Source organism: Spermophilus citellus (assembly GCF_964194105.1).
Source record: "Spermophilus citellus genome assembly, chromosome: 18".
Taxonomy (NCBI): Eukaryota; Metazoa; Chordata; class Mammalia; order Rodentia; family Sciuridae; genus Spermophilus; species Spermophilus citellus.
Genome location: NC_138200.1, coordinates 11,291,850 through 11,306,454, shown reverse-complemented (window position 1 = coordinate 11,306,454; position 14,605 = coordinate 11,291,850). Strand labels below are relative to the sequence as shown.

The following is a 14,605-nucleotide window of genomic DNA, read 5'->3' as shown; positions in this document are numbered from 1 at the left end:
AAACTATTTAAACTTCTGTTATTGCAAATGTAATTAGGAAAGCATATTCTTAAATGACCAATAGAAAAACCAGGTGATTTTCAAGTATGGTAATACAATGTGTGATTTTTAATTTCTATTCTCTTTTACACTATTATTTGTGAAATAGAAATGATAATAAATCAAATTAAAAACTAAGAAATTCTTCAAAAAGACAAAAATGTACACAAGAGCCTGACACACAAATGGTATTAAATTCCTGTTGTTTTTCTTTAATTTTGGTTAAGAAGGGAAAAAAGTGTGTCTTCTCTCTGAGAAATGAGGGCAACATGTCCAATGACAGAAATGAAAACCAACTCACCTGGAATTTGGTCATTTTCTCCTCCTTTTTTTAGGGAAAGGCAGAGACCTGAGAAGGCATAAGAGGATAATATGAAAGCAGCTCTGAGAGAAAGGGAAATGTTTCCTTGTGCAAAGTAGAGAAAGGTCTCCTTCCCCAGCAGGTGCAGCCACACACATCTGGTAAGTGGTGGGCAGTGTGGGCTGGATTCCAGCCCCATCCCACCCTGGCACAGGCTGCGCAGCTGGACCCAGCAGCCCTCACACCTTGCATCTCGCAGGGTGTTCATTCTGATCTTGGGAAATGGAGAAAAGAAGAGGCAGTGAATGTACTGGTTCAAAGTGGGCTCTGGGGACAAAATACCTGGGTTCAAAACCAGGTGCTGAATAATCACAGTTGTTTATTGACCTTCCACATGATTTGATTCTGTCATCTGCAAAACTGCAATGGTTACAGGGCCAACATTATAGGATAGTCAGGATTACATGAGGGGGTAGCGGAAAGTTATTCTAACTATTCCAAGATTCTTTATTTCCTCGCAGCTAAAGAAGTAGACACCATTTTGCATCATAAAACTGTCTTTGTAAATATATTTGGGAAGATATTTGGATGCAGAGATTATTGTTCTGTCCAGGGAAAGTCACCCTTCAGTCCTGGAATGTCCAACTCTGGCTTCTTATTTTATTTGTTTCCCCGGTAATATCACTGGTTAGAAACTGAGACTGCCCTTAGAAAAAAATGTATAGTGGCTGATAAATATTCTTCCTAAATTCAGAAGAGGTTCAATGTACATTCCTTTCTCTCATGGAAACAAAAAAAAAAGTTAATGAAAACTGTGTGCTATGATTCTTCTGATGTTAAACAACAACCAAAAAACGTGACTCTGCCTGTTTTGACTGTTGATCAGAACCCCTAACTAGTTAGCAGGGCCGTTTGTGGGGTAAGGTGTGCTCATCTGTGCAAAGCAGCTCACAGCTTGTGAATTTAGACACCATAAGTTTAATTTCCTGGGTCCTTCCCCAAGATCTGTTATTTTTTTACTGTTCTCAGGCAACTGCAAGGCCATCTGTAGAAGAGAGGGGAAAAAAAAAAGCAAGGACTGTGTAAGGCAGAGCCTGTTAGTACCACCTGGAGGGAGGCTACTTCAGTAGGGTCCTACCTGTCAGGAGCTGCCACATAGGAGCTGAGCACCCACTAGCTTTGAGCAATGGAAATGTGGAGACTGGCTTCCCTGACCAGGAAGAAGGTGGATCCCCATCTCCACTTGGCAAAGGAGCAAAGCTTTGGGACTGGGTGTTACCCAAAGGAGTGGGCTGCCTTCTTGTTCCTTTGTAATACTACCCCTGACCTGTTATGGATAGAATGTTCCATGGAACCTCCCCTAGTGTGTCCCCTATATAAGAATAAAGAATTCCAATGACTCTCTCTCTCTTTCCAATGGAAAGAACCATCCTGGGATTTTGAAAAGGTACTTCTGTGTGTTGCATAGTTATTGAAGTAGTCAGAGTTTGTGAACCCAGCACAGGTCACCAGCTCAGTTAGATGGTGATACCTACCTCCTTGGGAGTCCCTGCCTACAAGGCCATTGCTGTAGAGTCCACAGAACGCACACACAACTACCTAGGACGAGTATTAATCTGGCTGTGCAACCAGCAATGAAAGAATTGACTTTGTTTTTTTTACATGTCCAGTATTCACCTTTGAAAAGTGATACAGTTCCTAGATAAACGACAGGCTGTGTGGTGTCCTTTTAGAACATGGAAGGGGCCCAAAACCTAGACTTTGGGAGGGAAAGGGAGGGATGGGCTCAGTAGAGAAAAGGAGGCCTGATCTCAGCCCTGGAGGATGACTGAGTTGTATCTGCCCTCAAAGACAGGCGCTTGCCAAAGACCTGTAACAAGGAGTTAGAGGGCACCAGGGCAAAAAAGGAATCAGAAAAAGTGGTGGAAAGAACCAAGCCATGTGCTTTAGAGAAACTACCTCATGAATCCTCATGCCACCCAAGATGCAGGGATGCTCGTGACTTAGTTGCTTTCTCCATTTGGCCAACAGAGTAGCCAGGATTACGAGCTCAGAGTCTGTGTTATCAATTCCTATGATGCTGACACGCAAGCTGCCAGGTCACTGGAATCAGTGGTGAGTCCAAGAAAATAATGCCAATGCCCAAGTCCTAGTCCTGGTTTTAAAAATCAGGGTCTGTCGAAGAAGAGCTTTAATGAAATTCCCACAGGTGACCACAGTTCACAGAAAGTTGCAAACCACAGACTGCAAGATGAATGGTGGCAGCTGGCAAGCAATTAACCACTGGGCCTGTAGCCTCTGGAGGGAGCTGCCAGAGGACACAAGCCAGGAGCAGAGCAGGGTCTGGGACCCAGGACTCCTGATTCCCAGCTATCTGTCTACTTTAAGAAGCTCTTGGAACTGTCACTAAGAAAACAGCAGTTTACCTGTGCTGCAGATGCCTTTGCAAGCACTTGATCAGCATGAAGAAGGCTTCCAGACTCAACCAACCTCATTAACTCAAGCAAGGACTCACCAACTACCCAGGAGATTCTTAGAATTAAACATAAAAGGCAGGACAGGAGCATGGTTCAGTGGTAGTGTGTGTGCCAGGTATGAGAGGGCCCAGGTTCTATTCCCAACACCACCAAAATCATAAATAAAAGGCAATTCTTTTTAAATAAGTATTTAAATAGTGGTAGCTCTACAAAATGTTCTCATTTGTTCATCTATTAAATACAGTTAAAGTCTGGGTATGTTCCTTCTTGGTTAAAACTCGTGCCTGTATGCTAACTGCCTTGAGGATAAAGTCTAGATTTTCAGCAGGCCACACAGAGGAACCTCCCATGGCCTTCTGCTTGTTCTCTCCAAACCGTCTCCCCTATAACCTCTTGCACTTTCTAGGTATCAGGGTCTAAGATCATCAGTGTGTGTGTGTGTGTGTGTGTGTGTGTGTGTGTACGCGCGCGCGTGCAAAGGGTGAGTGAAAATTTTTTGGTTCACATGTTGTCTTCTTGTGAATACTGCTTATTCTTTTTAAAACCCTTTAAATGTAAAACCATTCTTAGCTGGGAAGGGACATAAAGAAAGAAATCATGGGTAATAACATGCCTACCCTAGTCTGAGCCTTCAGGGCCTCAAACACTCAGTTCCCATGTCCCCTGCTCCAGGACATTTTGCAACAGGTTTGGCTGTGGCCTGCTTACTGTGCCAGCCCACCTTGCCAGCCTATGAAGGCACAGTGCTTGGCCAACAGCCCAAGCTATAGAACCAAGCTGCTTAGCTCAGTCCTGACTCAGCCACTAACAGGCAGAGTCAATTTCTGCAAATTAATTAACCTCTCAGTGCCTCTATTTCTTTATCTGGAAAATGTAGATAAAGGCAGAGTTGTTAAAAGGACTAAATGAGTTGAATGCATCAAAGCATTAGAAAGTTGGTATGGTTTATAACAAACACCCAGTAAAAGTTAGCTATTGTTGGTACCATCCTCATTTATTGTCACTGTGGAAGAAACAGAGCCCACACGTTGGCTTCATTTGTTTCTTAGGCTATTTATCTTAGGTCAGTAATTTCCAACAAGTAGACATCACCCTTTGAACAGTGTAAAAAAAAATGGTGGCTTCCACTCCCAACAAAACCAATTAGAGATAAAGGGCAGAATTTAAGTTGTCTATTCTTATCACACTCCTTTTCAGAAAATCTGAACATGACCTAAGTTGAAGGTCTGTTTCCTACTACTTGTTGAAAAGCTGCACCAGCCAAAATATGTACTCAATAATTCCTCTCTACCAATCCCGGTGCTTGGCATGAAGCACTCAGAGAACTTGGCACAGTCCCTGATACCTACAAATCTGCAGCTGGGAGATGGATCAGAGAAAAGCAGCAGGAACATCAGTCAGCTCAGGTCAACAGAAATGATCAACACTGAGGCCCAGGAAAGTAATGGGTGTCCTGTTGTTTTTGATGAAATGTCAATGAGGTGAGCTGGCGTCAGTCCAGGTTCTGCATGCTTACTGCTTTTCAGTCTCCTTGTTCAACTCATCACTAGAAAAGAGCGTTGAGATCATCCCATATGACTGCAGATTGCTCTGTTTCTTCTTTCAGTTCTATTTGGTTTTCTTCATATAACTGTGGCTTAGTGATTACACACGAAGGACGGTCACATCTACTCGGTTGACTGCCCCTGGTGTCGTGTTGCTTGCCATCCCTGGTAACAGTCTTGGTCTGAAGTCTCTGTGTCTGATGTGAACATGGCCTCTATGGCACACCCTTTAAAAATGTTTTTAAATTGTTAGCCTATCTCTGTCCTAAGAGCTAAAATAGGGTTCTGTTAGACAGCATACATTCCCATTCGATTCTTGCTTTTTACCTAAACTATAATCTCTTTTAACTGATGTATATTCAGTGTTATTAGCATTTCATGTAATTATTGGCATGACTGGATTTCCATTTACCATTTTATTATTTTTTTTCCCATTTGTCCTCCCTGATTTTGTTCCCCTATTACTCCATTATTCCTTTTCTGTCTTCTTTTGGGTTAATTTTTTTAACTATTTAACTCTTTTTCATTTAGCTCTTAGCTTGAGGCTGGACCTCCTGTTTTTGTTTCTCATTCTCTAGTGACTGCTCTGGGGTAACGATGCCCATGTCCACTCTTCACAGGGCACTGCGTGTTACTGTTTTACTGCTACTGTAAATGCAGAAGTCTTGCCACCAGGCAGTTCCCTACACCCTCCCCTTTATGTTTCGGCTGTGTGTAATCTTCTATGGGCAATAAAAACTCTAGCCAAGAAAGTTATAATTTTCTACCTTAAACAGTTATGTATATTTTTAAGACACAAAGATGCATTAAACAGCATTTCATATTTACAAAACAAAACAAAATACCTTACTATTTCTGGTGCTCCTTCTTCATTTCTGAAGTTCTCAGCTTCCATGTGGTATCATTTCTGTTCAGCCTAAAGAACTTCCTTTAGCACTTCTTTCACACAGGTGTGACATTTTTTCCCCTTCATCCCTGAAAGAAATTTTCTTTGCTTATAAAAACAACTCCTTTCATAAAGCCTAGATCGACAACTCCTTCTTTAAAGCATCTTCACGATGTTGTTCCAACATCTCTGGCCTCCGTACTTCCCCAAGAGAACTCTGCAGACATCTAAGTCGTTGTTCTACCAGACACAACATGTCACTTTCACTAACTCTACTCAAGAATCCTTGCTTATCTTTGTCAGGAGTTTGATTCTGACGCATCCAGAAGTGATTTACAATGAGTTTTTTTTATATATATATATATTGGTATTCACTGAGCTTCTTGAATCTGTACCTTTATATCACTCACCAGATCTTGGCAGTTTGGGGCCAGTATTTCCACACAAATATTTCTTTCTACCTCCTCTGAGACTCCAATGACATGAATATTAGACTTTTGATACATTCCATAAATTCCTAAGGCTCTGTTTTTGGGGGGTTTTTTTGGTATTTTCCCTCTGCTGCTCAGATTACCGTATTTATCTATATTCAAGATCACTGATTCCTTCCTCTGTAATCTCCAGTCTGCTACTGAACCCCTCAAATAAATCTGGCTCTTCAGATATTGCATTTTTCATAAATCTAAATCACTCAAAGTATTTTCTCTAAATGTAATAAAATTAAACTAGAAATCAACAACAAAAAGATATCTGGACGATATCCAAGCATTTGGAAATGAACAGCATATTTTTAAGCAACCAATGAAATTAGTCACAAAAGAAATTAGAGCATTATTTAGAATGGAATCAAAACCAAGATGCGACATATCAAAATGCATGAGATGCAGCTAAAACATGTTATAAAGCACTGTACACCAATGATGCATAAATTAGAAGAGAGATCTTAAATCAAAGGGTAATTAATCCAAAAGCAAAAGCAGAAAAGGAAATGATAACCATAAAACAGAAATCAATGTAATTGAAAACACAAAGACACTAGACAAAATCAGACACTAGACAAAAGTAGGACCCATGGGCCCAGTCCAGCCCCCTGCTTGTTTTTGCACAAGCTGTGAGTTAAGAATTGTGCTTACATTTTTAAATGTCTGAAGAAAAATCAAAAGAATATTATTTCATGATGGGGTCACTATATAATATTCAAATTTCAGTGCTTCTGAACTGCCTCAGGCTGCTCCTGCATCACAGAAGCAGAGCCATGTGGCTGCAGCAGAGGCCACATGTGCCACCTGCACTTCTTTGTATTGTTGTTAAGCACAATGCAAACTATAGGACCCAGCACTGGGCTGATTCAATTGGGTTAAATGTTGCTAACTAAACAACATTTTGAGTTACATCTATTTCTGTAGCATAATATTTTAATTCTAAAATTACCAGTTCTTTTCTTTTCTTTTTTTAAATTAATTTATTTATTTATTCTAATTTGTTATATATATGACAACAGAATACATTTCAATTCAGAGTACACAAACAGAGCATAATTTTTCATGTTTCTGGTTGTACACAATGTACCAGTGTATTTTCATCACATCAAAGAAGAAAAGAGCAGGCACAGTGGCACATACCTGTAATCCCAGCGGTTCACGAGGCAGGAGGATCGAGAGTTCAAAGCCAACCTCAGCAACCATAAGGCACTAAGCAACTCAGTGAGACCCTGTCTCTAAATAAAATACAAAATAGGGCTGGGCATATGGCTCAGTGGTTGAGTGCCCCTGAGTTCAATCTCCAGTAGCCCCCCGCCCCAAAAAATAAGAACACAAAAACAGACTTCGTTAAGGGACAATAGAGGTGAAATATTGTTATTGAATTAGATGGCAAAGCCTTTTGCTTATCATGCACTGAGAATATAGCTATGTTAAGAGAACACAACATATGTCAACACTGTCAGAATAAGCACCCATCACAAATATTCTCAATTCACACTAAAGCAATGGTCAGAAAAATTAGAAAATTCAAGTTGAAATATCTCATCAGAGCAGACTTTCTTCACAAAACAAGTAATGTAAATAAAGCTGCAATCAAAGTAAGATTTGGCTATTCATATACACAGCTTATATTTTTAACCCAAGCAAGAAAAGTAACTTACCACTGATGAGCTCATCAAATCACGTCTGACTATAGCAGGAAAGCAATTGAGTCTAGATAAATAAATTTGCTTAAAGTTATTAGACTTGAGGCAAGAACAACACTCTGAATTAAGAAAAAATAAGAACAACATTATAGTCCCTTAAAATACAAGGAAAATAATTTCAATAAATTACATTTGGCTCCTGATGATTCCAGTCATTACTGATACCACTTAGTTGTTGTTTATTTGTTATCAATGCCAACTTTGAAGTGACTCAATAATTAGCCTCTAGGAACAGTCTTCATAGAAGAATTACAGGTGAAATATTTTCAAAGTTGAAAAAAGTACCAATCCAGTATAACCCAAAGCAGTATAATATGCTAAAATGTGTTAAAATTGATTGTGGTCAAAATATGATGTTGAAGCAGAAAAAGGCTGAGATGCACAGACTTCTAGAACCTGATGGTTTTAAACAATACACTTTATTCTTGTTTAGTTACGGAGGTCAGAAATCCAAAATCAGTTACTGGGCTAGTCGAGGTGTCGGCAGGCCTATTCCTTCTGAGAATCCATTCCTGTGTTGTTTCCATCTTCTAGAGGCAGCTGGGATGCCTTGGCTTATGGCCACATCACTCCGGTCTCTGCTTCCATTACCACATCACCTTCTCCTAACTTTTCTGCTTTTCTCTTATAAGGACCCACATAGTTACACTGAGTCCAATCAGATAATCTAGGATAATCTACCCACCTCAAGGGCCTTAGCTTAATCACATCTGCAAATCTCTAAACAATGTAAAGTAACATTCATAGGCTCTGGGAATTAGGATGTGGACCTTTTAGGCAGCAATAATTCTCAGTACCACATATAAATAAATGAATAAAATAAAGATCTATCAACAACTAAACAATTCTTTTTTTAAAAAGTCATTTTCAAAAAAATACATAAAATCTCATTCAGCATTAACAGATGAAATTTTGCAGTTAATTTTAATAATATTAATGAACTTAAATTAGGTGAAATGTTATCTTTCCAAAAAGAATTCCACTGTTCCAGTTAGTGTGTCTATATTAGAAACAAACTGTACTTCATCATTTTATTTTAAATTTTGGCAATAAAAGATTTCTCTTTTATTTATTTATTTTTTTGTACCAGAGATTGAATGCATGGGGACTCGACCACTGAGTCACAACCTCAGCCCTATTTTATATTTTATTTTAGAGACAAGGGTCTCAATGAGTTCCTTAGCACTTCACCTTTTTTGTTGAAACTGGCTTTGAACTTGCAATCCTCCTGCCTCAGCCTCCCAAGCCACTGAGATTACAGGCATGTGCCACCACACTAGCTTAAGATTTATCTCTAAATAAAGCATTGATTTTGCCAATTGACTGGAAAAGCTAAAACATTTATAATCTCATACTTTGAAGAAAAATTCTGTTGAACCCCAGATAAAATCAATTAAACCCACAGGGAGTTCTTTGGGAGAAAAAAAACAATAAAAATTAAAAATCTAGCCATACTGACAAAGAATAAAAAAGAAAAGACACCAATTACCAAAATCAAGAATAAAAGAACAGGTTTGGGGGTTTAGCTCAGTAGTAGAAAGTGTGCTTATCATTCATCAACCTAATCAAACATTCTAAGGAAGAAGAAAAATGTTATCAGATGCAGAAAAGGCACTTGAGAAAATACAACATTTATTTGTAACAAAGCTTTCACAAAACTAAAAACATAAAGGAATTTCTAAAAATGCCTTTCTTATGACCAAGACAGTGGTGTCCATTCAAACCACTCCTACTCATCAACAGGGCACTAAAAACCAGCCAGCACATATGGATTAGTAGCCTGAATCTGGACTTCCTTGAACTGTCCTGTTTGGGATTTGCTCAACTTCTTAAAAGAAATGTATAAGGTTAATCTTAAGATACCACAGGGGGAAAAAAAAACAGTGAAATAAACCCAAATAAATGAAAAAATATCAAAGGGATGAGTATAAATAGGTGAAATTGAAAACAGATGTAAAGAAAGCAAAAATTATCTGTTGTTTTACAATCAATAACACTGATACACTTATCACAATACTGGCAGAAAACAAGAGATAACAAAATTACCAATATCAGGAATGAAAAAGTGGATAGCAATTACTGGCCAGTGGACATTAAAGTAATATAATGGGAACACCATGAACAATTCTATGGGTACAAATTCTAGAATTTAGATGAAATGGGAACATTTCTTGAAAATTACAAACTATCAAAACATATGTTAAGGTGAAATAACATAAAGTTATAAAACTGAATTCACTGTTAAAAAATCTTTCAAACATACAATATCTAAGCCAAATAGTTTCACTGCTAAATTCTACCAAACATTTTTAAAAGAAATATCACTTATTGTACATAATCTCTTCCTGAAAATAGAAGGAGGAAAAACTTCCAAACTCATTTTATAACTCCAGAATTATACAGTATAAAAAGGAACATAATTGCAAAAATCCTCAACAAAATATTAAGAAATAAAATTAATATAAAAAGAATTTTAAAAAAACACTTACAGGTGGGATTTATCCCAGAAATGAAAAACTCCTTCAATGTTTGGAAATTCATCAACCTAATCAAACAGTCTAAGGAAGAAGAACAATGTTATCAGTTGATGCAGAAAAGGCACGAGAAAATACAACATTTATTTGTGACAAAACTTTCACAAAACTAAAACCATAAGGGAATTTCTAAAAATGTCTTTACTATGACCAAGACAGTGGTGTCCATTCAAACCACTCCTACTCATCAACATGGTTCTAAAAACCAGCCAACGCATATAGATTACAAAGCATGAAAGAAAACTAATCCTATTCATATACAACATGATTATCTAAGTGGAAGATCCCCATTTACCAATAATAATAATAATAATAATAATAAGAAGAAGAAGAAGAAGAAGAAGAAGAAAACCTTCTGGTGTGTTTAGCAAAGTCTAAGAATACAAGGTAGATGCAAAAATCACAATTCTTACACTAACAATGTGCCACTGAAAACCAAAATTTAATAACAATACAACTTATAGTAACTCCAAAAGAATTCATAATATACTTAGGAATAAGTCTAAACAAAACATGCTTAGGCTCCTTATGCAGAAAAACATGAAATGCTGATATGAAAAATTTGTATTTTAATTCAGCACCAATCAAATACCAGATGAATTTTTTTGTAGATATAGGCAAGCTATTCTAAAGCATACACAGGAAGGCAAAGAAACCAGAATAGATAAAATGATTTTCACTGGAAAAACTGAGGAATTAAACTATCCATTTTTGAGACCTACTATCTAGCTATAATAATTAAGATAGCTTGGAAATACTGAAGGGACATACAGACCAATCTAATAAAAGGAAGTACAAAAACAAACCAAACAAATGGTATTGGATAGTTAGTTATTCATGTATAAAGAAAACACAACTCAATTTAAAATGGACACAATATATGGATAAACACTTTAGCAAAGAAGATATAAAAATGGCAAATAAGCAAAGGAAAAGATAGATCTGCTGATCATTAATCATCAGAGAAAGTCACAATGTAATTAAAATCACAATGCAATAACGATACACAACTATTAGAATGGCTAAGATTTAAAGACAATAAGTGTTGGTGAATATGTGGAATAACTAGAACTCCCATATCTTACTAATGGGAAGGCAAAATAGTACAGATATTCTGAAGTGAGGTAGCTTCTTATAAAGTTAAATATACACTTTCCATATGACCCAGTAACTCCACTCCTAAATATATATACCTCAGAGAAATAAGCACAGAAACCTGTACATGAATGTTTACAGCATATCTATTCATAAGTGCTTAAAACTGAATAAAAAATACCAATGAAAAGGTAAAAGAATAAACTGTGGTATATCCACAAAATACAGCAATGAATAAAAATGAAGTATTCATACACAGAATAACTTGGATACATGTCAAAGGTGATTTGCTAAAAGAATCCAGATTCAAGTATACATTCTCAAAAAGACAAACTACAGTGCTTCTATAATCAGAATGTGAACTATAAAGATTTCATATAAAATATAATTAAATTGCAGATAACTAAAATAATCACATCAAAAAGACATAGCTTGAGCTGGAGTTGTGGCTCAGAGGTAGAGAGCTCACCTAGCATGCGTGAGGCACTGGATTCGATAGTTAGCACCACATAAAAATAAATAAAGGTATTGCATCCATCTACAGCTAAAAAATAAATATTTTTAAAAAGTCATAGCTCATTGACATAGCTTTTGTGACCCTCTACAAAAATCCAAATGCACCTTCTCAGTCTGATAGGAAAATACAATCAAGAACTAAGGAAAATAATTGAAACTATCTAAATTCAAATCCCAGCTCAGTCTCTTGCTAGCTAGGAACCAGAATTAACAACTTAAGCTGTGTCTCACTGATAATGACAGCCCTCCTCCCCCACATAGGGCTGTGAGGATTAAATGTGTTGATTCATATAAAACTCTTAGAATGATATTTAGCACTACATGTTTATGCTGTCTTTATAACTGAAACCCACCACCCCTTTCTGCATGTATTCAACAAATATTAGAGCTGTTCTGTAGATTTGCCAAAGGAAATCCCTTCTCCCATGAGAAGAGCGAACTCGAGAGAAGGAAGGATACTAAATTCTACTCAGGTGAGACTCTGCCAGGCCAAAGGATCATTCCCGACTTTTCCCCTCACCTTTTGTTAAGTCTAGGTTGAGGAAGGAAAGGAGGCTGGGAGAAATCAGAACTCCCCCATAACTTCCAGTGGACATCCCAGACAACAGCCAGGGGTGGGGGGCCGGGTGGGGGGAGATTCCTAGGCATTCGGGTAGAGCCCGGGTTCCTTCTGGGATCCGAGAGGGGCCAGGGACACTACAACTGGAGCTCTGACCCCTTCCTAGGTTCCCTGGAGCTTTCAGCGAACTGTGTTTCTGGAAAAGTTAAAAAGAAGTCCAACAACAAATGTTATCAATGATGCACGTCTCCTGCCCCGTGCCAGGTCTGTTGTCAGTCTTTATTCAACTCTTAAAACCACTCATTTTAAAGAAGAGGAAACGGAGGCAGAGATTAGATACTCGCCAAATACACCTCTGGCAGGTGGCACAGCTGGCTGTGGCCAGGAAAGGGTGGGGGGTGGTGGTGCAAAACCGAGGAGACCCGCGACCCCCAAGGACGCACGACCCCGGTGCGGGCCCAGCGCGCGGGATATGCCAACCGCCGACCACTCGAGAAGGCTCTTTGGAGGGAACACAAACCCCGCCCTTCGCCGTAGGCGGACTCTTCCCGCAGGTCGACCGCCAGGTCGCTACTGGCCCGGAGCGAAATGTAGAGCGCTGTACGCGGGCGCCGGGAGGGGACGCGCCGAGGGGAGGGCTCACCTTTCTGAGAGCAGCGAAGGCCGCGGCCGCGCATACCTGGGCCGGAAGCGCCTCTGCCTGCAGAGCCCTCTGGACTACGCTTCCCAGAATTCCCCACGGGAGCAGGACGCGGCCGCAGCCGGCTGCAGCGGAAGTTATCCCACCGCCCAGGGTCCCCGAACTGCACTTCCCAGAATCCCCAGGCCGCCCCTCGTCTTCCCACGCCGGAAGTGCCGGCCGCGCCGGAGGCCGTGTGTTGGGTTTCGCGCCCGGCTTGTGCGGTCGAATTCCGGGGCTCCGCTTTCTGGGAGCCAGACTCTCCCAAACGCGGAGAAGGCTGATGGGCTGGTGCTGCTGGTTCCTCCGGCAGGCGGTGAAGTAGAGACGCCTTTCCCACAGCGGTCGTTTACCACCGTGTGGACCTTCGGGACGAGGACTCCCGGCGTCTCCGGCATGGCAACCTCCCGCGCGGCGGGCTGCCTTCGGGTGGTGGGTCTGACTCAAGGCTGGAGCTCCGGTCCGGCTCGGTTGTCCCCACCCCACTCCGCCCTTTTTTTTTTTTTCCTTGAACTATTTTCCTTTCAAACGCGATACCCAAAATCAACCAAAGCAAACTCTGCCTACCTCTACGTACGTGTTCCAAGAAAATAATGAGCAAACTTGAAATGCATCCGAGAAAGAAAGAAAAAGGTATAAAAAGGAAGTGTGTGTGAGCTAAAAATGGAGATAATGAAAGAAAATTGGGCTGACCTGCTCTGGGAGCTGACTTGAAGGAAAACAGGATGTCAACCTTACTTTGACTGGATTGCCTTTTTTAATTCTGGAGCTTTGATGATCTACAAAACTGACCGTTCTGCTACTACCTGCGGACAAGGTGTTCCTTCCAAGAGCCTCCATGATGGATGTAGATCCCAAGAAACAAAAGAAACAGTACCCCGAGGCAACTGTTGATGAGGCCGCAAAGTGTAGTCAAATGTTTCCCATGGTTTCTTGAAAAGGTTTTAACTGGTGATTAGGAAATGCGGGTCAAAAGGCCAATGGAATTGATAAAAAGTGGTAAATCCCTTACTAAAGTGATTTAAAAGACAAATCCTTTATTAAATCTTGAGATTTTTGAGTTTCTATTATCACCCTGCTCTTGCTATCTGTCATAAATACTGTAAGTTGTGGAGAACACGGTGATTCAGAAAAGGAGAGTGAATGAGGAAATGACTCATCCAGAAAAGTAAAACGGAAAGGCTTAAGTGCTCACTTTCTTCTGGGCAAAAAAATAATAATAATATATTATATATATATATATATATATATATATATATATATATATATGTGTGTGTGTATATATATATATACATATATATATATACACACACATATATATATATATATATCTCCATCCTTTATGCTAATACAGCAATTGTATTTGATGGTGTGTCTTGAATTTCTTGTAATGAAAAACAGCTCCCCTTCCACTTTTGCATGCCCTTGACCTGCTGAAGTAATTTGTCAAGTAAGATTCCTTATGCTATGGATTTATCTGATGGATTCCTTGATCTGGCACTTAGCCTCTTGAAACTTGAGTTTATTTATTTTTTAACTAGAAAATCTCAAATGTTGGGCAGATACTCTCACATTAGACTGAAAGTAAAAAACACAACAGCCATTATGTGAAACTGCTCAATGGTTTAAAAGAAGGTAACTGTTCTCAGAAATTGGATCATATGATTCTTCATTTGACAACCCCTGCAAAAGGAAATGTCTTAAAATTTAATTATGATTTATATATTAATGAGGATAAGTCTCCTAATAACTTATTTTTTGGAAAAAATGGCAGAAAATCTTTTACA

The 14,605-nt window shown here is 39.2% G+C and overlaps 1 protein-coding gene across 13 annotated transcripts in view; it reads right to left on the bottom strand.

Annotated features, from left to right (window-relative positions):
* Positions 1-14,014, bottom strand: part of LOC308638218 (zinc finger protein 112-like) — a 29,117-nt gene extending 15,103 nt beyond the window's left edge. Inside the window, exons 1-7 of one of the 13 annotated variants that reach the window (XM_081275442.1) lie at positions 12,783-14,014; positions 12,101-12,335; positions 9,925-9,993; positions 7,391-7,442; positions 6,870-6,964; positions 5,207-5,336; positions 341-388 (exon numbers count right to left, since the gene is read on the bottom strand). In XM_081275442.1, the coding sequence (XP_081131568.1) occupies positions 341-355 (15 nt within the window). In that variant the 5' untranslated portion in view covers positions 356-388; positions 5,207-5,336; positions 6,870-6,964; ... (2 more) ...; positions 12,101-12,335; positions 12,783-14,014. The other 12 variants (XM_081275443.1, XM_081275444.1, XM_081275437.1 and 9 more) reach the window with 12 other exon arrangements.
* Between the last annotated feature and the right edge of the window lie 591 nt (positions 14,015-14,605).